This window comes from Zootoca vivipara, chromosome 6, assembly GCF_965207765.1.
Source record: "Zootoca vivipara chromosome 6, rZooViv2.hap1.1, whole genome shotgun sequence".
In the NCBI taxonomy this organism is placed as follows: domain Eukaryota; kingdom Metazoa; phylum Chordata; class Lepidosauria; order Squamata; family Lacertidae; genus Zootoca; species Zootoca vivipara.
Window position 1 is genome coordinate 56,693,649 of NC_142589.1, and position 24,760 is coordinate 56,718,408.

Here is a 24,760-nt window from a genome sequence, read left to right on the forward strand (position 1 = left end):
TTTCACTTTCCCCCAGGTCTGGATTAACCATTAAGCAAAATAAGCATGTGCTTAGGGCATCAAGGGAAGGGGGGGCACCACAGAAATTTCCCCTGGCCTGATTTTTAACATTAATCATCACAAATTGCTCAGCTGAAGTTCCTTTTCCCAGTTGAAAATCCCAACAGAACTACTACGCAACAAGGCAGGTCGGGTGCCATATCTCTACTAAGCATAGAAGCAGACATGTTACATAAGATTAGTTTTGAGGATCTGATCAAATACTTTGCAATTAGAAAAGGTAGGAGAAAAAATTTCAAATATAAATAAAGTGGACATATACAAAAATAGACATTATATTCCATCTTACTATAGGTTTTGTTTCCTTTTCAAAAATAAAAGTTTATTTTACCATTTATTATTGTGGTTTCTTTTAATAAAAAAAGAATTTGAATTATGGTGGCACCACAATCTTCTAAGTTTTTTGCATATATTCCAAAAATCCATTAGCAGCTTTGCTGAGGAGAATCTCAAAATTCTCCACTGCGTTTCAAACAAAAGGCGCAAAGAAAAAGAAGTGCTTCATTAGTGGATATTGCTCTCTCTTCTCCTCATTTTCTTTCCCTCCCTGCTTAGATTAATGAATGAATTATCACCTTCTGAAATTGTAAGTGCCAAACGTTTTGCAACTCCACCTCAACTGTTCCAACAGTTTTGCTCTGCTAAAGTGAGTATCCCCCTTCCTCCTTCCCCTTTGCAATGCCTGTGGGAAATACTGATAACAATGCAAACAAGTCACAAGATATCCAGGGCAAAATTAAACATAGCAGGAGGGGAAACAAACCCAGAACAAAACCTATCTGTTAATTAGCTGTAGCACCCATGGAAAGACATGCCAGTTGCTAGTTTGGAAGTTGTAAATAGGTTCACTTGCTGGCACTAATTGTTCCTCTGCCTCCCTTTCCCTGACTACCAAAGTAGAGCAGTTGCTATAAATAAAATAATAATAAAATAAATAATAATAATAAAATAATTTTTTATTATTAAGAATATTGCAAACAAGTGTAGCCTCATAATACACTAGATCTAGGTTAAATTAGTTGCATCTAGGTCCCAACTGAAATAAATGTGAAAAGTTAGGGTAGCTTGGATCCATCCTGTGCAGTTCTATGGACACATCAGAAAAGCATTTCAGAAAAATGTGTTGTAAACCTCAAAGGGGGAAATCAAGTTGATGAAAGACAGAACTCCACAGCAACCATCTGGTGTTGCAGTGTTATAACTAATGTAGCTGAGTCCCAAGGCTCATAGTGGTGGAAGGAGGCAGTGTCCAACCCTTGTCCAATCAAAGTCGGACTCAAAGCAGAAAGTAGATAAGAACAGGGCCTTGGATAGCTTCAGTTAGGAGGGGTCCCGGTGACTGATTCATTCTTCTACTAAGCCAGGAGTGAGGAACCTTCTTGGCTCCACAGGCCAGATATCAAGATCAGCCTCATGCGCCAAATTTGACAGCTGGCAAAATGGACTTCGTGTTGGCCACACCTAGAATAAAGACACTGGCCTTCTGACTTTTCCTTGCCAAGGTAAGAACATAGGAAGAGGTTTCTGGATCAGGCCAATGGCCCATCTAGTTCAGCATCTGTTCTTCACAGTGTCCAGCCACATACCTATGGGAAACCAGCAAGCAGGACCTGAGCATGAGATCATTTTCTTCTCCTGTGGCTTCCAGCAAGGGGTGTTCACAAACATTGCTGCCTCTGACTGTGGGGCAGAGCACAGCCAGCATCTTCTGCCTTCTGCAGTTTGCTCAAATTCACACCTTAACTCTGGCCCTAGCATCTTCAGCAACTGACTCCAGAGACCCTGGGTGGGAGAATGCACACTACTCCAAATGTCACTCTAGATACCTGGGCTCGCTGTTGTTCAGACCATTAAAGGTAAGCAGCTGTACTTTGGCCAAGAGTGAAATCTCTCATTATATTAGTGCAAAGATTTACCCTTGCACAACTTACCCCCTTCCCCTATGCATCCCTAGACCTGTTCTGGGTTTTTTCCCCTGCATCGCAGACTACCTTTTGCATTGCACATGGAAGTGGACAAGCAGTCAGTTGAGCTCATTACATGCAGGCCTCAGAAGTTATCAGCTCCTGGTCCCAGTTAGTATCCTGACATATCTGGCTACACCAGGAGGAAGTTTTTATTGCTCTTCGGAGATTTGGGCTGGGACTGCTGTACAAGTCCTTCAACTGAGCTTACCAAACAGGGCATTCCTCTAATGTTTTACCTGTATTCCTGCTCCTTCAGGGACAGTTATTTTCCATACACAGTTGAGGCTGTTCAAGTAGGGCTCAGGGAATCCAGGGGACAAAATGGTGCCTTTTCGCTCAGTTAAGTTTCCACCGCAGGGTACTGAAACATAGAAGAGAGGCTGCTACAGGTCTATTCCACATGAGGCTTCCTAATTGCTAGCAGGCTGCTACTGCTCTCTATCAACACTGTTATCTGCTTTCACTTTCCCCTAAGTCCTAAGACTTATTCATAACATTCATATGCAACCCAACAATAATGGTTCTCTGGGACACTTACAAAAAGATTTAAAAAATAATTAGACCATAAAACCATAAAATCTAATGCAGTGTGGTGCCTGAAGCCGCAGATAACATCCATGCAACAAAGCTTAAAGCAACACCAGAATTTTTACAATAGAACCTACGGCTTTTTGCATGCAAAGCACTGAGCTGCCTTATCCTAAGTAATAAAACTGGTCAATCTTGCTCAATCTTGTCTAGACTTACTGGCATCAGCTCACCCAGGTTTCAGGCACAGTTCATTCCCAGTGTTACCAGGAAATACTGGGAGTTAAACTTGGGTCCTCCTGCATGCAAAGAAAATTCTGTACTCCCGAGATATAGCCATTCATTATGTAACAGGAAAAGCTCTTGCTCTTCATTTGGCATGAGCTACTGCAAAAGGGCCTTTGAAGACTGCTCTAAGGCCTGGATAGGTATTTGTGAGATGAAGCCAACCTTCAGGTAACATGTCTCCAAGGCAGTTAGAATTTTTAGGGTTGCATCAGAATCTTGAATTGCGCTTGGAAATGGGCTAGAAACCAGTTCCAATGACAGGGGCAATATGATCAACAAGAAACTGAGCCTTCAGAATCATTGGTTTGTGAAAGGCATCTTGTCAAGAGGAGAGATGCTTTTGGAGGAATGGAATTCACATCAGAAACAGTGGGGGGAAATGCCAGAGAAGAGTAAGCAGCCAAACTTCCCCTTCAATCTTACACATAAAGGTTAGGATATGTCTGTTTATCAGCATTGTGTGCCTAGCCTTGCTCCCTTGCATGGTTAATGAAAGCAGGAGTCCCTGCCTGCTGTCCCTTGGTGCTAGCACCAGCTCAAATCCTAGCTTAAGCCCAGGACCCTCCTGCTGCCCCTTGGTGCTAGCACCAGCTCAAATCCTAGCTTAAGCCCAGGAATCTTGGAACAGAACAGATCACAAATCTGTAGTCGGGTTCAGTGCTGTTCCAGATTTTATAGGTACATACCAACACAAGTAGGCACAGAGGAATTCCACTGAGCAAGGGCTCCGGGCATTGTCAGGCACTCAATGCTATGGGATCCTTGGAGGGCATAACCAGCAGTGCACTCAAACCGGATCACAGCCCCCACGGAGAAATCACTGCCTATCCGCCTCCCATAGCGGGGTTCAGGCACAGAGCTGCACTGCGTGGCGCTAGTTCGTGGGACAGCTTCAACAAACACACAGGGGGGAAAAGTTACAGAGCAGAATACATGCCTAAAATGAGCAAATCCTTAAAGCAATAATCCTGGAAGGTTGCCCCCCCCCCAAATGAATGTTGCTCCTCAGGTTGATCCACCCCTCCACACACACATATTAGGAACAAGAAATTCACTCCCTGCCTTGCTGTTGTAGTTGATCCTTAGCTGTTGAAAACTTCTCATAGATGCCACACTGATACAGCTAAAGCCATCAATTCACTCCTGCATGTGGCCAGCAAAAGGAGGCATGAACTAGCCATCAAAGCAGACAGCGTCCAAATGGAAAGGTGTTTGATGTGGACTTAAGAGAGGTCAGATGCTGGGTGGGGATTGCTCCCATTGCTATTCCTCTCCAAAAGGCAATCAGAAACGATTGTGCAGCCCAGGAGAGGCTGCAATTAACTCTCTGGAGGTAAGGCGGCAATTTTTATTTGACTTCATCAGAGCCTTTGATTCGGTTAAATCATTAACAATTGCTATCAAAATCTCTTCCCCCATAATTAGGTACGAGAGTCAACTGAAAGGTTCTCTGATTAGTGCAAAAAAGCGTCAAAAGAAATCAGGGTCGAGCCTTCCTGCGGAGGCTCAAGCTTGCAACTAAGCTGAGCTACCCAGGATATCTAGGGGCTATCAAAAATTATGAAGCCCTCCTAAGGGAGGAACATCTGATGGCTTTGTATGCTTTCCCTACTGGGATAAATCATGCACACCAGAATTGTCATTAATTACGGGCTCCCAATTAAGCCTTTGAAAAACACCACAGGGAAAGATTTATTTTCCCTTCCCTTAGAGTAAAATTGTCAAAAGAATATAAAAGCAGTGTTTTGACTCGCAATAAGAGAGGTATCTAGACCAAAGCCAGAAGGCAAGCACACAGAGGCAGTCTCCTCTCCACCCTTTCCACGGAGGGACATGCAACTGGGGACCTTCCTAAACCTGCCGTTCTCTGCAGAGGGAAGCCATGGCTGAAACACAGCAACGAAGTCAGAGTCTTTGTCTGCCTAGCTCAGTATGGCCTGCACTGACTTGGCAGAGGCTCTCCAAGGTTTCAGGCAGTAGACTCTACCTGTCCCACCTGGATATGGAGATACATAGATAGAATACCCTGCTTTTCTTCCAAACTGGGGTTCAAGGTGGCTTACTGTTTCTTGGTTATGCTCAGAAAGAGGCAGAATTTTGCGACTAGTCAGGGGCAGCTATATATATATAGCTTTGAACATATTTTAGTGGAAAGGGAGTAGGCATTTCAAAAGAAAAATAAACAAGTGAGACCTTCAAAAAAATGTTTCAATGTGGAGTGCTCCTGTTCAAGGTTTCAGCCAGCCATATCCTCTAATAATAATAATAATAATAATAATAATAATAATAATAAATTTTTATTTATACCCCACCCTCCCCAGTCAAAGACCGGGCTCAGGGCGGCTCACACCAACAGAATTACAATAAAACATAAAAACAATTAATTAAAATACAGATTAAAAAAGTGCAGCCTCATTTCAAGTAGTCCATAAATCCAAGCCATGAGGGAGGAAAACACAGGGGTCAGGCTGAGTCCAACCCAAAGGCCAGGCGGAACAGCTCTGTCTTGCAGGCCCTGCGGAAAGATGACAAATCCCGCAGGGCCCTGGTCTCCTGGGAAAGAGCGTTCCGCCAAGTTGGGGCCAGTACTGAAAAGGCCCTGGCTCTTATAGGATGCTCCATTCACTTCCTCCTCTACTCTGGTTTCCTGTATCCCTACTCAACAGAGAGCCAGCATTTTGTGGCCACTGAGCATACTTGGTTCTCAGTAGACTGTTTTCTGCCCTCTTCATTCCCCTGAGTATGCTGGTAACTCTCTCTATTTCCCTGTCCCTCCTTGTTTGAGCTACAATTCTGTTAACACTCACAAGCTGAGCTCACTACTAGAGGGAATGATGAAGAGCAATGAAAAGCGAGTGGTCTTCTCATCAGGGCACACCTGAGGAGAGACGGGGACAGCAGGAGTGACTGGCATAAATGCATTAACATTGTAGCACTCAGCACAGATTGGTTCTGGATTTAAATCTGCTCCTTGTAATATATTGCACAACCATGCTCCTCTTTGCTCGGTGAGATTTAGGCTATGATCCTCCCAAATAACTCTCTCCTGAGTTACCCTCCCTTGATGGCTTCCACACCACCCAACACGTGCCTCCATTCCAGTTTGGTTATTGATATCTCTGCCTACCTTGGTAGACAAAATGGAAACCTTTGGCTGTGGCTTGACCTTTGGCACTGAACTTGATGAGGATTTGGTTGGTGGTGGCCAAAGGCAAAGATTCACCTAGGGAAGGAGAAAGCACACAACAAAAATAACAACTCCAAAAGAAAATACAATAAAGCGCAGTTCTCACCTAAGTGAAGCCAGGATTGGTCTGGTGCAGCATGCCAATAAGGTGGGAATTTGAATTTTATAGGGCAGGAGAGGGGAACCTCAGGCTTGGAGCCCAAAGGAGGCCTTCCAAGCCTCTTTATTCTGCTTGTCAGACACCCTTGAGGCCATTCTCTCTCCCCAGCCACACTCCTTGCTGGCCTGGTTTTGCACCCTCCTTGAGTGTTTTTGCTTGGTCGGAATGTATCCTTGCTTGCCTAGATGGAGGATAGAGGTGTGTGTGTGTGTGTGTGTGTGTGTGTGTGTGTGTGTGTGTGTGTGTAGAAAGCAGCTTATGCAAAATGTCGAATCTTAAGTCTTTGCTCCACCCACTTCTGGCCGCATCCAGCACTGGCATTGACTGTATCTATTATATCTGAAAGCTGCCTTGACTCCCTTGTCAGGGAAAAAGGCAGGATATAAATATGATGATGATGATGATGATGATGTGGCATCTGGAAAGTTACCTGGATGGGAATGCTGTAGGACCATGCTGCTCCAGACAGAAAAGAAGCATTGCTGGAGGACCTCCTGATAATGCTCTCTGAACAGAGTGCTTCCTCCTCTGCTTGTAAGCTTGGATGTGGTCAGGGGGCAGGGGTCTGCCAAGCCTGTAGCCAATTGCCCAGATGCTGGCCCAGAGCTCTCTACCAGCCCAGCAAGAAGAGTGGAGGTAAGCACCTGAGGAGCAAGGTGGAGGCTGGCTCCAGGTGTTTTGATTCCCCTCCCTCTTGCAACTCAGGCTGGGAGGGGGGAGTGAGCTATGAGTGAAGTCTCTACTTGCTGTAAGCCTATGGGACATAAACTATGAAGATGTTTGCCCCCCCCATGTGGTGGGATCACACTCTGCACCTGACATGTCCCTGTGTAATTCAGATATCTTTTGTAACATGGGTGTGCAGAGCCTAAAACGCAAAGAAAGGATTGCAATGTATCCCCATTCCTGTATTGCGAGTGATAAAGGCCTGTGTCTTATTGGGTTTCCAATATAGTACCAGTGGGATGTTACTTCCCATATGGCAAGAGGCTGAGGATGGGGTCGATCAACAAAACACTAAGAAGTTGTGCCACAGTCACGTTTACTCAGGTGTAGGGCACCTTCATGAACCACTGGAAGTGGGGTCACACTTCTAATCCTGCCGCAATGTTGCATCACCATTGTTGTGCTGCTCTGACCTCTGCACCTTAAGTACGGAGGCTTATAAAGGGAGCCCTTTGCAAGAGCAACAACTACTTGTGCAAAGGCTCCAGGGCTCAGCCATCCTCACAAAAGATGCAATTTCCCAGACAAATGATGCAGCTGGAAGCATTCATGATGTTATATATTTCCGTTTCCTATTGGCACAGCTCTTTCTACCGTCCATTAAACATCAAGCATGGAGCTTCACAATACTGCACTGCAGGGCAAGTATGTTACGGGCCTTCTCCTGACTCCCCACTAAGCTGTCACCCTGCCCCACGTCCACCCTATTCTCAGCTCCCCTCTAATTTCAGTGCTCTCCCACAAGTCAAGCTTCTATATATGCATTCCATGCCTACCCCCAGGGAAGTGTAGCCCAGATTTCAGTTATGCTAGGCACGAATGTACCAGGCATCCTCTACAAAAGGCTTTGTCTATAGCAGCTGCCTGTTCCCCCCACCCCCACCCCACTTTACAGAGTGCAACCCAACAAGCGTACACTTTTACACAAACACTTGCACATGTGTAGAGACAGCTTGTACCTGCGCTCAGTTCCCTGCATGAACAAGCCTCTTATCACTGCTTCGGCAACAGGCAAAGATGTTCTTTTTCTTTTTCTGGAGGCCACCGATAAGATATTATGATACTGTACTGCTAAATCTGTTTTTAATGTTTATGTGATTTTTATTGCGTGTGGGGGTTTAAATACGTTGGTTGTAAATTGCTTCAGGGTGTTTGAGTGGGAAGCAACATAAAAACTGAACAAATTCACCCACTCCCCCTCACAAGAACAAAGCAAGTGATCTGCTGGATCAGACCAAAGGCCCATCCAGTCGAGCATTCTGCTCTGAAAGGCACACTAGCAGGACAGGAGGGCAATATCACTCTCCCGCTCATATGCCCCAACAACTGGAATTCAGCCGCATATGTCAAAATCACTTAGGGCATCTCCTCAGGGCTACCTGTTGCTGTGGCCCTCAGTTTTCTCTCCACACTACTGAATGAGTCCTGAGCAGTATGACCCAAGCAAGCTTAGGATCTTAGGGAGCCTTTCTGTCTCCAAGAGGGAGATGGGTAAGAGGGGGAACATACTCTTACCAGTGTGAGAACCAGAGAGGGAGCTGAGGAGACGGGAGTGCTGGTTGGGTCCATCATGCACTTCGATGATATCATGGAGAGCGGTCTGGAAGAAGGCAAACTGACCAAACACCACTGTCAATGAAGCACATTTGGTGCAATTAAAGAGCAGATTAAAGACTAGACGTTTACCACCACTCCAATGAAGCCACAGAGACACAACAGAGTAGTATTGGCATACCACAAAGTATGTAGAATCACAACAACAACAAAATCAATGTCTAACAATGATTCTTTAGGGGAAGCCATAACTATTTAATGTGGTACTGCTTTGAATGTATAGTGCAGATGGAGCCTTAGTTGGATAAAAACCCTTTGTGGTTTTAGCTACCTCTGTCCATACTGATGTGGGGCTTTATTATTTTATATTTTAAAGTATGGCTGGTTTGTATTATGTAATGTATAACCCTGCCCTTTTATATCTACACAGATGAAGGGCGCATTATAAATATTTAAAATCAATCTTGATGTGTAAGAACACAGATTGTGGATTGGAGGAGCTTTGGGTGCTCAGCAATGAGCCCAAAATTCAGATCTAGAAGCCCCACTGGAAATGAATGGAAGCTGCACAGGAGTACCACTTGTTTGGATTGTGCCCAGAAAAAGGCAGTCAATGTTTAGTCCCATCAGCTCCCCCAAATGCTTTCATTGTAGATACGTCTAGCAGATTCCACCCCCTCAAAAATTAGGGGGAAATAAATAACAGGCAGCTCATTAGTCCATTTTATTTATTTCTTTTCAAAATACTACCTTCTGAGGGCTTTGGGTTATTTATGCATATCTATTTTTTCCCCAAAGCATAACAGCAGTTTTTGACTCAAAACCCTGAGGCTCAAGTTCTTGTTGTTGTCGCTTTTTTTTTTTTGCATGCTAGATTTGTTATTTGCAGCTTGTAAATGCCCATTTACAGATTCACAAGTGCCTCGCTCTCTTGTTAGGAAATTTCAGCAGTGAAGCCAGCGGCAATGTTTGTGATCTTTGCAAAATCAGCTGTTGCGCTGGGATGCTGCAGGGAGCCCCGATCTTCTCCCAATGCCCCCTCAGGTAATCTCCAAGGAAGCTTCTCCACAGTCCTTTCTTGTTAGACTTTGTGGCACAACTTGTGAAGCCTGGATAATGCTACATCCAATAGGTCCAAGCTGGTGTCCTTCTGAGCTTGCTAGATTGCAACTCCCATCAGGCACTGCATCATACGGCCAGGCTGGCTGGGGCCAATGAGAGTTGCAATCCCTGGTAGGCTGCTTAATAATAATAATAATAATAATAATAATAATATATTGTTATTATTTATATCCCTCCCATCTGGCTGGGTTTCCCCAGCCACTCTGGGCGGCTTCCAACAGAAAAATGAAATGAAATAATCTATTAAACATTAAAAGCCTTCCCAAACAGGGCTGCCTTCAGATGTCTTCTAAAAATCTGGTAGCTGTTTTTCTCTTTGACATCTGATGGGAGGGCGTTCCACAGGGCAGGCGCCACCACCGAGAAGGCCCTCTGCCTGGTTCCCTGCAACTTGGCTTCTCGCAACGAGGGAACCACCAGAAGGCCCTCAGTACTGGACCTCAGTGTCCGGGCAGAACGATGGGGGTGGAGACGCTCCTTCAGGTATACTGGACCAAGGCCGTTTAGGGCTTTAAAGGTCAGCACCAACACTTTGAACTGTGCTCGGAAACGTACTGGGAGCCTATGTAGATCTTTCAAGACCGGTGTTATGTGGTCTCGGTGGCCGCTTCCAGTCACCAGTCATTGGGCCTAAGTCATTGGGCCACATTGGCATGTCTATCTGGTGGTGGTGGGTGGCAGCAGTCTCCAGTAAGTGTCAAGAGAAAAGGCACCTTTTAAATTTTCCACAATAGGCCCATCACAGCATCTCTCAATCGCAGGCAGGCCACCTTAGGATGCCTGAAACCGCCCAAGGATGCTACATGCTGATACTCGTCCTGATTTCATGCTGCAAGGGTAGCTAACAGGGTGCCTTCCAGATGTTGGTGTTGGACTCCAGCTCCCAACACCCATACCCGGCAATGGTCAAGTATGATGGGAGATGTAGTTCAACAACATCTAGAGCAGTGTTTCTCAACCAGTGTGCCTCCAGATGTTTTGGGACTACAACTCCCATCATCCCTAGCTAGCAAGACCAGTGGTCAGGAATGATGGGAGTTGTAGTCCCAAAACATCTGGAGGCACACTGGTTGAGAAACACTGATCTAGAGGGCACCACATTGGTCACCCTTGTTCTGTGGAACCCTGGAAGTATCAATCTCCCCTAACAAAGTGTGGCTGCAGGGGACAATTGTACGATTTCTAGAGCTCAAACAGTGGAGGCTTTAGACCCCTGCAATAGTTCTCCACTGAATACTTTTGGCTGAAAAGTTTGGGCCACTGAATCTCCAGGGCTGGTTCCAGGTTTCTGGGGGCACAGGATTTTAGTGGGCTCCTTTTGCCCTTGCTTTCTTCTCAAACCACACTCCTCGTCCCTCTTGGCCTTTAAAGCAAAACTAATCATGGCAATCCTCTTCTGTCAGAGAAAAACAACACAACATTTTGAACTTTTGAACTGATGTGTGCCATTTTGTCATCAGTGAATGGCCACACCGCTCCCACACATCTAAAATTAATCCTTGGGTCTCTGCGCTATAAAGTGTATACACTGCTGCATGCAAATTAAAATATTCCACTAGACCAGTCCTCAACAACTTGGTGGCCTCCAGGCGTTTCAGACTATTCCTCCCAACAGCCTTAGGGACCAGTGGAATATAGTCTTCTGGAGGGAAAATTGCCAATTGTGTTGCTTCTTATTACACTTCTCCCATCAAGTGGCACTTTTATTTCCTGTCTCAGGAAACAAAGATGTCATCTGCTGGGCGTGAACTGTGACAACGTGAGCAATCTAACAACCAGGGCTTGTGAACACCAAGAATATACCATAGTCTTTGGGCACAACGATGAAATACAGGCACACTTGTCCACTGGTGTAGTTCTGAGGATAGTTTGGAGACAGGACGACACCATCTGATCCTGTGTACTGACCGCCACATGGTGCTGGAATGGGCGAAAAACAACAGCAACAATCAATTTGTCTGTCTGTCCTGCAGCACGTGCTTTTCTCTTTCCATCCCCCTATGTTTTTAAAGATGTTGGACGATGCATTCTCTTAATACAATGCCCAGCAAGCAGTAGGAACCCTGCAGTATCTCATTAAGGAAATACAGGAATCCACCCTTAGCAGAACTTGTGCCTGATACATATTTTCATTACAAACTCTGTGTCATCAACTGGAAGATTTATCACCATGATGTAGGGTCTGTTTGATCTCAAAAGCTGTTGCGAGCAGCATCTTGAACTATGTGGGTTGTTGAGATGTGGAGTGGGGTACGCATGGGTGGTAACTGCTTGAACTGCTCTGCTATGATTTTGGATGCATAACCATCTGTACCCGTGCAACAGCAATGCTCACATGATGCAACCTGAAGCTGCCCTGGGCAGCTTTGGGAGGAGCAGAAGGAAGGAATTTTCCTTTATATATAATTATTCCTTATAGATCTGGTAGGTCACTGAGGTCTGTGCGAGTGCTCCTTCTGCAAGTTTCAAAGATATCAGAAGCACAGTAACTTGAAGCAGGGCTTTCGCAGTGTGGCTGCCCACTCTGTGAAATAGCACTCCTGTAGAGATACAACAAGTATCCAGTATTTGCACTTTTTGGAAACAAACAAGTACGTTTTTTTTGTTCTGACAGCCTTTCTCAACTGCATGAACGGGTCTCTGCCATAAGTGCCTCTTTTGTATCTATTGTTTTACTTAAAATATACCAGCTATCTAAAACCGTTTTCAAGCTGTTTTTATTGTACGTTGCCTTGAGACACATGTGCAGAAGGTGATAACTAAATAGAAAGAAGTCCACTTCCACTCCACCCTGCTCACCTGTACACGTTGGTCTTGGTTTGTTCCACACAGGTTTTCCATCTCCTCCCATAATGCATGTCAAGGTAGACACTCCCTCAATCACGTAGCCACTGCCGCAGTAGTAGGTGATTGTGGATCCCAATTTCAACTCGCTACCAGCCCGGGTGCCATTCTTAATCAAACCAGGATCGAAGCAAGATTCTCTGGGGTTTTCTGGAACAATAAATTGCCAGGATATTACTTGTTTACTGCTAGCAACCCCCCCCCCCTGCTTTGTCTTACTGAATAAAACAAAGCGCCAAAGGATCCTCTCAGGAAAGAATGCAGGATGGTTTATGGAAAACATATTCTGGAGCACCTAATGACTACCTATGGAACACGGCTTCAGCAGGCTTCAGCCTTTGAATCCCTGTTGAAAACTTTTCTGTTCCATCAGGCTTATGCAGGCAATACACACTGCTATACACACTTAATGAGAAACATGCCCTTTGGAATTCCATCAGGCTTTCCTTCTGAAGAGACCTCTATAGGATTGAAATATGTCTCAATTTATATATAAGTAATTCAGAGAGGAAAAAATGAATCCAGAAAAAGTGTGCTCCTTTTCTCTATTCTCCCCTCATCTCCTCCTGATTTTTGTATGCATGAAATATAATTAGGGGCTTTGATTAATCCATAGCTTTTGTCGTTTGAAAATTGCTCATTAAAAGCCCGGGGCTTTTAATTGTATTTTATTTTAATTGTGAACAGCGTGGCCCTGGAACAATAAGAAAATGTGCCCTGAAATTAGATTGTCATGGTTCTTTTAAAAAACACAAAAACCCACCACTTCCCCCATACCTCACCTATTCTCCCTCAAAAGATCCAAGATCTTATGTCCTCATTAGGTGTAAAAAGTCGGATACTGTATTGTCACCTCATCTTCTTTGCCACTTGTTTCTGCTCCATTAGCTAAGCCCATTCTGCTAATTTACAGCCTCAACTGAGTTTCCAGTAACTACAAACAGAAGCCATATTCCCAAAATAGTAAACCTCTAAGGCAGTGTTTCCTCAAAACCATTTGGCCTTCTAAATTTGTTGAGCTCAGCCCTCACACGCTGGCAGCAACCACCTGTTCCAAGGTGGATGTGAAGAGATCCATGCATACAGTCACACTCATTCAACCAGTTGCATGCAAGGGTCTCTGGATCTGGGTAGCAATCATTTCCTTTAGATAAGAAAGTGAGAATTGGATATATCCGATGGCTCAGGAATGTAGGGAGCTGCCTTGTGCCAAGTCAGACAACCCATCCAGTTTAGTATTGACAACACTGGCTGCCAGTGGCTTTCCAGGGTTTCAAATAGGAGTCTATTCCTTCTCTAACTAAAGAGGATAAGAGAGCCCTGTGGCATCAACCAAAAGACACATCTAGGCCAGTATCCTCTTTTCACAGCAGCTGACCAGATCCATATGGGATGTCTGCAAGCAGCTTTTCACATGCATGATTTCCAGCAACTAGTATTCAGAAGCATCCTGCCTCTGGAGAACATAGCCACTGGGCTACAAAGCTTGCCAGAATATTGATGATTCAAAGGCTTCACATGTTTCTAAAGTGCTTCAAGCCACAATTCAGAATGGTTTGGGCCTATTAAGTCCTATATGGTTTGGGGCCAGGATATCTGAAGAAGCAACGGCTTCCTGTTCCTTCACTGAGAAGGGTGGCATCAGGTGGCATCAGGTGGAGCTGCTGTATGACATGAATGAGAAAGACACTGCTCGGATAAAGCCTGTGACCAGGAGCAGCTCTATCTCCTTGGGACGGGACTGGAAGGGCAGAAGGCAGAGAGCCCGGCAGAAGGTGGAGCCAGAGAGCCAATGAGTGGCAAAAACAACTAAGTCTTGTTTTGTTCCCATCCGCATCTCTGCTGAGTTCTACAAGAGGAAACACTGACAGGGAGGAGGAGGAGGAGGAAGCTGACAGCTAGAGCCACCCTTTGGAACTGTTGTAAGAAAGAAGGCAAGTGAGTGGAGAATAGCTGAGGGAAGACTGTAGCTGGTGGGACGGCACCCCATTTGCCCTAAAGGAGCAACCTCTTCTGACTATGAGATTGCCTTGATGACGATACGCAGCGAACGCCTCCCTGCAGGCAACTCCAGCCCCAAGCCACAAAGTAAAAATTAAAATGTTGCCTTTCTTGTCTGCAGTGTTGACTTCTAGGGAATATTATTATCAGGCCCTTTTTCCACGCTAAAGAAACTCTCACCCCTACAGGCTTCCTGCCACCATTCAGTGCCTCTATCTCTCACTCCCCCCCCCACTTGTTATTCTGAAGAGCCGTGGTGCCTTTCATGTAAGGAGCTGAAGCAGCTACTACCGCTTGACACTCTGCCTCCCACTCAGCTGTCAGGCATCTTAGGTCTTCCTCTTGATCTCTGCCTCTGCGCTCCCTTTGAGAGAAAAAATGAAATGAAACCATACTGCACAATGTTGTGCTTTGTTGCTGGAAAAAGAGGTGGGGAGGGGGATATTCCTTGACCAACTGTCCTCCTGCCCCCTTGGCATTTTCATAGAGATGTCTTCTCTCTTTACTTTTATTCCTTCTTTAGCTTGGAGATGGAGGAGAATGTCAATTGATCTGCACTTTGAAGCAAACTGACCTAATTTGCAAACTCCTGGCCCAATACGCAGATCAGACAGTAATTATCCTTCAGGATTTTGCACTTCTCTGAATGCTGAGATACAGTTTGTGGCTCAAAAGTGTTTATAATATGTTGAGAAATGTGCACACTGAGATAAAATACATGTTTAATTGAGCATTTTGTGATAAAAAAACTTATCTAAGTACTATGTATATATGAATTGCGCATTAAAAAGAATCACAAAAAAGAACAACGACCCCCCACCCCTCATATCTTAGGAACAATGGAAGCTGCCTTATTCTGAGTCAGATCATTGGTCCATCCTCTCATTTTCATCTACAATCAGGGGCCGCAGTTCTCCCGGATTTCAGTTCAAAATATTTCCCACCCCTACCTGGAGATGCTGGGGATTGAACTTGGGAGCCTTTGCATGCAAGCAGATGCTCTACCACTGAGCTATGGCTCTGCCTCTTAGCTCCTGCAGTCTTTAATGTCCCCTCACTGGATGTAATGAAGTGACATGGCTCCATTACATCCAAAAATCCAGAGTTGAGTCCCTAAAGCAGCTGGAATCTTGCATGGAATCTCCCATCTCTTGCGGGGGCTCAATTGGTGCCAGCGCCTTCTGTCAAGAGTTTGGGTGTAACCTTCGAAGTCTCCCTTTCCATGGAGGCTCAGGTTGCAGCCACAGCTAAGGTGGCATTTTCCCATCTCCGCCGTATCAAGCAGTTGGTCCCTTACCTTTCTCACCCTGATCTGGCCACAGTGATCCATGCGACGGTCATCTCCAGGCTTGATTATTGTAACTCGCTTTACGTGGGGCTGCCCTTGAAGCTGACCCAGAAACTCCAGCGGGTGCAGAATACCGCAGCAAGGCTCCTTACCGGGTCCCTGCCCTGGGACCACATTCATCCAGTGCTTTACCAGCTGCACTGGCTACCGGTGGAGTACAGGATTAGATTTAAGGTGCTGGTTTTAACCTTTAAAGCCCTACGTGGCTTAGGACCCTCGTACCTACAGGGTCTGGCGTGCTATGGTCCATGGGGTCATGAAGAGTCGGACACGACTAAACAACTAAACAACAACAACAACCTACAGGGCCGCTTCTCCTGTTATGCCCTGCGGAGGACCTTAAGGTCCACAAAGAACAACATTTTGGAGATCCCGAGCCATAAGCTGGTTAGATTGGTCTCAACTAGGGCCAGGGCCTTTTCACCACTGGCCCCGACTTGGTGGAACACTCTCTCATAGGAGACCAGGGCCCTGTGGGATTTGACATCTTTCCGCAAGGCCTGCAAGACGGAGCTGTTCCGCCTGGCCTTTGGGCTGGACTCAGTCTGACCCCTATGTTTTCCTCCCTTATGGTTTTGATTTGGGCTGCTTTAAATTCAGGCTGCATTTAAAATTTTTAAATTTAAACTGTATTTTAACATGTATTTTAATTAATTGTTTTTTCTTTTATGTCTTATTGTAATTTTACTGGTGTCAGCTGCCCTGAGCCCGGTTTTGACTGGGGAGAGTGGGGTATAAATAAATCTATTATTATTATTAGCCTCCTTCCAGCAACTCTTGCAGCCAAGCTGGTGCCAATTGTATTGCTTTCCTTTCCTTCGGACCACATCAGTGAGGCCAAGAGGGAGAGGATCTTGTTGGCTGGGCTGCCCAAGACATCCATACACACTACCCAGGCTTGTGCCTGGGAGAGGTCGCTTTGGTGCTGCAAAAGCAGCGAAAACAATGCGGGAGCCAGCAGTTGTGAGTTATAATCTCTACCTGATTGGCATATGGTGTGTGTGCTATGGGTTGCCTTTGTTGGTGGGATAGCCATGGTCTGCCTGGACAGCGCACCCAGAGGAAGCTCTACAGAGACTCATAAACCATTTTGCACAAGCATGCAGGGGGTTCAGCCTCACCATCAGTTTTACGAAGACCAACATCCTGGGTCAGGACATCACCAGCACTCCATGTATCAGCTCCAGTGGCCACATGCTTGTTCTCACTTTGAAGGAGCTTCAACCTTGCAATCACTTTGGGTGCCCTTTTTAAAACTAGTGCTAAGTGAATGCCTAAAAGGAGCAACAGCTAAACAGGTTTAATTGGCTGCATGTAAATAATCAATAATTGAGGTTTTTTTAAAAAACAAAACAAAAACCAAACCCTAAATTTGTTATTCCTAGGTGTGGAGATGGGGAGGGGACAGGCGGTATATTTTAAAAACATGGCTTACTAACCTGGGGCTGGCTGACAGATTAGTTTATCCTGAGATTAAAAGTCCCCAAACTGACATAAGGCTCATGTTCAAGAAGTGAAAGAGGCTGACAGTGTGTTAAAACAGAACTGGCAATAGGTGGCATAGATGGGGCAGTGGGGCGGGGAGAGAGGGGTCAATCTCTTTCACCCTTGAGTAAGTTATGGTGTGACTAATGAGACTTCTGCTGGGTGGAGTTTGATGCAGAAAACACACACGACATATTTAAACTGGCTTAAGTCCAGTGGGTTTAACAGTCATCCTTTCTGCCCTGGTGAAACCTGAGAAGCATAACTGACTTTGTGTGTGTTGACAGTGGGAGTAAGACAGAGCTACAGATTCTCTGGAAGTGAATCACCACCCTCAAGAGGCAATACATCCTGGGCCAGCCCTGGGGACGGCCTGAGCTTGGCTGGACAATGCCCCATTTGCCCTAATGGAGTAATCTCTAATGCAGCTGGGATCTTCTTAAATTCCTTCTTGGTTCTGAGCCTTGTCAGCCTGCAACAACTCAGTTTGCTATTAGAGGGAGTGATGGGGCTCAGGTGAGACTTGGAATCGGGACTTCCAAGATTACAGTTCGTTCTCTCAACAGCCGCACTGCATTAATTCTCAAATGGAACTAAATTCACCACAGAGAGGTCTGACTCTGGAGCAAAGTTTCTTGTTATTCCCCCCCCCCCTTGAACAAGCCAGAGTTGAAGGGGGAGAGAGAGAGAGAGGGCAGGACACCCAAATTCCTTTTTAAGAATGACACCTGTGCATTCCACATTAAGTCAAAAGAGGTTCCCCCCCACCCCACTGCGAACAAATCTTTAATCCTGCTGCAACACACAGAGTGGTGCATCTGGTTAACCCCCCAGTGCTCTCCAAGTGCTCTGGAGGCTGAAAGCTGAGAGGAAGTGGCAAAGGGGACGCTCTGCTCTTTGAAGGGTTGCAAATGTGGGATGGGATTAGTCAAATGCAGAGAAGAAATGGAAGGGGAAAGAAGATGGAATATATACACCTGTACAATCCCACTTCGTTCCCTCTGCAGATGTTCCTCACCAGGCATCCTCTTAGGAGATTATGCTTTTGGTTTTTTTAAAAAATAAATTGCTCCCTTGCCCCCCTTGAAAATGTTAGGTGGTGTGATTCTCAGCTAAATGGCAGCAGGTTTATACATGAAAATCAGCAGTGTTTAATATTTCCTTTAAAACAAAAACTGCTCCTGAAGCTGCAATCAGTCTTTTAAACCTGGTTTTGAAATTCTGATGGCTTTCCTTCTAAATGTGCACTATACTGCCTTTACATGAGACTAGAGGCTCAATTCATGTCATTTCCAGGTAGTGTCGGGAGACACCCTTGCCTGAAACCCTGGACAGCCACTGCCAAACAGTATAGGCAAAACTGAGCTGGATGGACCAATGGATTAGCTCAGCTTCCTATGTCCTCTGCCCCACTGCTTTCTGTTGCTTCCCTCCACCATGGTGCAAGCTCCCTTTCCTCTCACTCTCTCCTGCACAGATGTCTCTCTAACCCCTCCCCCCTCCCCCCAATGCAATGCTCATGACAAGGCTTCGCTGCCACAATGGCAATATAACATAGATGTCTGCTGAATTAAATGCGACTAGGGACTGATAGCAAAAGATAGGGCAGGATTAAGAAAATGGTAGAGATAATAACAACGTAGCTATCTCCTAGAATTTGACACACACCTGTGTAATAGATTACAAATCCCATGTTGCTGACGGAGGCGTCACTCCGGAAGGCCAAGAAGAGGTTATTGCTGCTGCTCTCAATCCTCTCTGGTAGCTGAGTGTCGTAGAAACTCCCAATTAGGGGGCTAAGCGAGCTGGGACCATCATAGATGTGCAAGAAATCATATCCTGGTTCCAAATTGAAACTGATGGAGAAGGTAGGAGGGGGGGGGGGAAACACACCCATCAGTGTTAGATATATTACCATTACCACCACTGCGGCCAAGTATATTTCTCAGTTAGTTGCCCCTCTATTAAAATGACACTAGAATTAAGTGATAAACTAAAATGGAGTTGGGAAATATTTTTCTGTCACACACACACACACACACACACACACACACCATATATCTCTCCATCATTTATGCAGGCAAGGGAATGGGATAATCAAAGTCCAAGGTCACATTCCAACCAGGCAAAGTACCAATGGAGGGCACAAAGCAGGGGCCAGGATAGGGTGTAGCTCAGAGTCCTGAGAAGCAAAGACAATGGGCTGCATTTGGCCCCTTGGCCTAGGTTCACACACCAAGCAAAACAGAAAATAATGACGGGCTTCAGCACAGCAAACCTTTATCATCATTTTCAGCCAGCAGCCATAAGATAAACATCATGAATAAAAATTCAAGCTCAAAATAGGGGAGAAGAAAACAACAGCAACTAAAAGTTGAAACTTAATTTCAGTTTTGCTTGAAATAGCATCAAATCCAAATATACCAATGACTGAAACATCACCATGGCAATTAACTACCAAGTCTGAAATAGCTTTTACTTGGATTCTTGAGTGTAGAGAGAAGCCCCATGGGTCACATAAGAGTTTGCGTCATACAAGAGGTAACTTAACTTTTTCTAAAAAAACAGAGAAATTGGAAGTGGGATAAAATAGCTCTTTGAAATTGGGAGCGTGACTCAAGATAGGGGAAAAAAGGGGGAACTGTATTAATGTGGAAGGAAGGTCTTCCAATGCAGAAGCTCCAGAAATACAAACTCATTGTGCCAATGGAACCCAATGGGATCTGCTGGCATGGCTTAAAAGTGAATGGTTGTGAAGGTTTCTCAGAGCCTGCAGAATGGAACGGTAGCCAGATAGGAGGTTCTATTATGGTCATGTTAAGATTTACAGCACGAGATAGGAAAAAAAAAATAAGAATTTGCCCATCAAATAGAATGTTTTGATTTTTAAAAATGCAGCCTCAGAATGTAAACACCAGCTTCAGAAAGGGCCTGAAGATCTGCTGGAACTGAGATGGAGTCTACAGTCATTGGCCCTCTATGTGGAGGCATATCGTGGGGAAGAGGAATAGGATTGTGCCTCCTGAACCACACCCCAATGTCATGCATCTGCCCTGCCCTGCTCCTTTGAGCTCCACATGTTTGGCAAAAGCTTAAAGGGGAGGCAGATAACCTTGCAAAGGATCCTCCACACAATATGGAACTCTAATCTGTGCAAGGCTGCAAATCATGCTGTGGAGCCTCCCTAGGTAGAGCCACCTCACCTTTCAGACTTTCGTCCCCCAATGCACCGAAGTCAAGGAGACGTGGAAGTCTGGAGATGAGGCCAGTGCCAAAGCCCTTCATCCCCCGCTTCATTACAGTGTTGGCCCTTCATGTGGCTACTTACATGAAAAGGGCTCTCACATTAAAACAACAATATACTGATACACAATAAAAGCAGCATGAAGGAAAAATACAAAGCATGCTTCCCTGGAATTCATTTGGAAGAGTGACAGGATACTGATTTAATAAACAATTTATAAATCCAATTCCATCTATCATCTATCTATCTATCTATCTATCTATCTATCTATCTATCTATCATCTATCTATCTATCTATATGAATGTATTATGCACTGTTCTAGTTACAGGTAGGTAGCCGTGTTGGTCTGATGTAGTTGAAAAAAAATGTAAAAAAAAAATCCTTCCAGCAGCACCTTAGAGATCAACTAAGTTTGTCATTCGTATGAGCTTTCATGTGCATGCACACTTCTTCAGATATCTGAAGTGTTGTTGTCACTTGCCAGCAAAAAGGCAGCAGAAAAGGCCTCCTGGTGGATCTGTAAAGTGCTACTACTGCAAAGCATGGTCTAGTGCCTCCCACCCCATTGATCTCACTTCAGCAAATGAGGTGGTGAGGAGAGGAGAGAGAGGGAGCAAAGTAGCATTTTTAGGGCCTTAACAAATAGGGATAATACAAGCTGGGGTTTCAACTTTGGCTAATATGTTTATCACACTGGCAACACACTGGTTAATAAATACTCCAAGAAAAAGCAAAGCGTATCTGTGTAACAACTTTTACAACCCTTTGGTTACTTCCCATCTCCATTTCCAAGTTTGCAACAGCTGAAACTGAACTCAAAAGTTAGGCTGAGAAATGTTTTTGCCCAGAAAGATTTATCACTGTTGACAAAAATCTGCACCGTGACAATGAGGAATGTTCTCACCCAAAAAGATTTATCATTGTTGACAAAAGCTTCACCCTGCTAAAAGCAGAATTAAAATCTGGCCAATGTTACAAAAGCTCTTTGTCTGATCTCAGAGCATTGTCAGTGAGGAGGTTTTCTAACAGCTGAAGTTCCAGCAAATGCCTGCAGCCATTTTGGATGGTGGCTAAAAAAAAATCTCATAAGATCAAAGGCGTTCAGTTTTCAGTGTGGGTGTTGCAGAGGACACCCATCTTTGATTCATTTTAATGTTTTATCTACAAGAAGGTAAGAACAACCCCAAGTTTCATTCCAATTTTCCTCCTTGCTCAAATTTGCAAAAAATTAATAACAGGGGAAAAAAATCTATCTACAGTGGAACCTCAGTTTATGAACACCTCAGTTTACGAATTTTCGGTTTACGAACGCTGCGGACCCATCTGGAACGGATTAATTCACTTTCCATTACTTTCAATGGGAAAGTTCGCTTCAGTTTATGAACAGACTTCCGGAACCAATTACACCCATGTTTCGGGTTAAGTACGCTTCAGGTTGAGTACTGGAACGGATTAATCCACTTTCCATTACTTTCAATGGGAAAGTTCACTTCAGTTTATGAACGCTTCAGTTTAAGTACTCCGCGGACCGTCTGGAACAGATTAATCCACTTTCCATTACTTTCAATGGGAAAGTTCATTTCAGTTTATGAACAGACTTCCGGAACCAATTGTGTTCATAAACCGAGGTACCACTGTATCTAAGTGGGGAGAAGTTAGTGACTGAGAATATCATACTTGTAGCTAAGGGGCCTGTCAGAGGGCCTGGTATGGCTACTCTAGAGTAACGACTCCAGCATGGTCTTTTAAGGCTTTTATTAAGTGCTGATTATTTACAGTGTTCAGAGCAGTAAAAATGCATCCTTAAGGTGAGGTGTCAGAACTCCCGAATGGCGATTGGCGCGTTTTCTTCCAGCACCACAGCTTTGGCAGACCCAACCTCTTCCCCCTACGTTTGCGTCGCAATTCGGGAGTTGGGGGGATTGGCCTCCCCCCCGTGCGTCCAACTTCCTGTCCCACCTGCGGCCTGGGCTCCACAACCTTGCCTGAGCCTCAGACACCACTTCCTGACTCTCCGCTGGAGGCAGAGCTCTCCTTACTCTCTCCAGCGCTTGGGGATGGGCTGGAACTTAAGATGGGAGGGACTTCCCTGTATCCCTTGTCCCTCACATCCACCCCCCTCCCAGGCTCCTCTCCCCCCCTCCCTAGTGGCTCTCTGCTTGCTGGGGACGAGTGAAACCCTAAGAAGTCTGTGGCATCCGAGCCTGTGGGTGTAAAAATTTCCCCCCAATCCTGCGATCTTTCTCCTTCCCCCTGAGAAGACGGGAATCCCAAGAAGTCAGTGGCGTCAGAGCTGGTGGGAGTAAAAATGTTCTGCCAGTCCTCTCCTGCCTCTGACGTCGTCGACCTCGGTGAAACCCACACCTCTTCTTCCGTGTCCTCAAATTCCGCTTCCCATCTCCATGGAGAGCTGCTGCCTGCTATCCCTTCCTCCTGCCCCTCCCCCTCTCCCTCCCTTTCCATGTGCCAGGGCTTGGGCCTGTGGGGGAACAGGGCGTGGAACTCTTCCACTAAAAATTCCTCAGGTACTTCCGTGGCCGGTATCCACTCATTGTGGGACGGCGGAGTGTCCTCCCATGCTATCAGGTACTCCAGCCCTCTCACCCCTCTCCTTGAGTCTAAAATCTCAGTTGCCTCATTGAGCTGTCGGGCGTCTCCCGTTTCCCCCCCTCCCTCTGGAGGCTGATCGCTGTCCCTGAACCTGGTACTTTCCCTGTACGGCGACAGCAGTGATCTATGAAACACTGGGTGCACTCTCATGTCCTCCGGCAGTGCTAGCCTGAAGGCTACCGGGTTGACCTGTTGCGTGACCGTGAAGGGGCCCAGCCTCCTGGGTGCTAACTTTTTGCATCGCCCCCTGGTGGGAAGACCTTCCGAGGATAACCAAACCTTGTCCCCCACCCTGATGACCTCTCCCGGTCGCCTGTGGCGATCTGCCCCCTTCTTGTACGCTTCCTTGGCCCTCTCCAAGTGTTCTCTGAGCTGCTGGTGCACCGTCTCCAGGTCCTCTGCCCAATCCTCTGCCTGTGGGCCCTCCTCCTCCTCCTCCCCCTCCCTCTCTGGGAAAGATCTGAGGTCGCGCCCGTAGTTGGCCTTAAAGGGCGACACCCCTGTGGAGACGTGCACCGCATTGTTGTAGGCAAATTCTGCCAGTGGCAGGCGATCCACCCAGTCCGTTTGCCTCTGGCTGACGTAACATCTCAGGTACTGCTGCAGAATGGCGTTGACCCGCTCCGCCTGTCCATTGGTCTGCGGGTGCCGAGCCGTAGACAAACTGACCTCCACCTGCAGGAGGTTCATTAGCCGCCGCCAGAACCTGGAAACAAATTGGCGGCCACGATCCGAAATAACTCTTAAAGGCAATCCATGCAGTCTGAATACGTGGTCAACAAACAGTTTGGCCGTCTCTTCTGCCGAGACCGCCCTGGCACACGGTATAAAGTGGCACATTTTGGACATGAGGTCCACCACCACCAACACTGCGGTCTTGCCCCTGGACGACGGCAGGTCTGTGATGAAGTCCATGGACACTACTTCCCACGGCCTGTGCGGTGTGGCTAATGGCTCCAGCAAACCTGCTGGTGGCGCTCTGACCACCTTTGCTCGCTGGCAGGTGTCACATCCCCTTACATAATCCCGAACATCCTCCCGCACCCCTGGCCACCAGAAGTGTCTCATGACTAGGTGAGTGGTTTTGTCCCTTCCGAAATGACCCGCCGTTGGGTTGTCGTGCATCTGCTTGAGGGCCTTACCTCTCAGCTGTTTGGTTGGCAGGTACAGGGCTCCCCTGTAAAAAAGCAAACCCCTCCTTTCCTCAAAGTCTTTGGCCTGCTCCCTCCCCCCTCTCAGTTCTCTGAAGATGCGGGTGGCAAATTCGTCAGCTGCTGTCAGTGCTGTGAGTTCTGCCTCGCTCACCACTGCTGCTCCGCATGACCATGCTGATGGGGGGAAAATGTGCCTGGGCGCTGGTGGCAACTCCTCCTCCATGTACTCTGGCTTGCGGGAGAGGGCATCCGCCCTGACATTCTGCTCCCCCGGGATGTAGTGGATGGAGAAGTTGAAGTTCGAGAAGAACTCTGCCCACCGTATTTGCCGCTGGTTGAGCACCCTGGCAGTTCTCCAGAACTCCAGGTTCTTGTGGTCTGTGCACACCTGGATGGGGTGCTTGGCGCCCACCAGGAAGTGTCGCCAGTGCTGGAACGCAGCGTGGATCGCGAGAAGTTCTCTATCAAACACTGTGTAGTT

At 46.2% G+C, this 24,760-nt stretch overlaps 1 protein-coding gene across 1 annotated transcript in view; it reads right to left on the bottom strand.

Moving 5' to 3' along the window:
• CSMD2 (CUB and Sushi multiple domains 2) overlaps positions 1-24,760 on the bottom strand; it is a 354,334-nt gene that overhangs the window by 87,804 nt on the left and 241,770 nt on the right. Inside the window, exons 27-33 of the mRNA XM_088671318.1 lie at positions 18,939-19,126; positions 12,392-12,586; positions 11,396-11,512; positions 8,432-8,545; positions 5,971-6,066; positions 3,530-3,733; positions 2,264-2,388 (exon numbers count right to left, since the gene is read on the bottom strand). Coding sequence (XP_088527444.1) covers positions 2,264-2,388; positions 3,530-3,733; positions 5,971-6,066; positions 8,432-8,545; positions 11,396-11,512; positions 12,392-12,586; positions 18,939-19,126 — 1,039 coding nt within the window. The remainder of the gene's footprint in view (positions 1-2,263; positions 2,389-3,529; positions 3,734-5,970; positions 6,067-8,431; positions 8,546-11,395; positions 11,513-12,391; positions 12,587-18,938; positions 19,127-24,760) is intronic.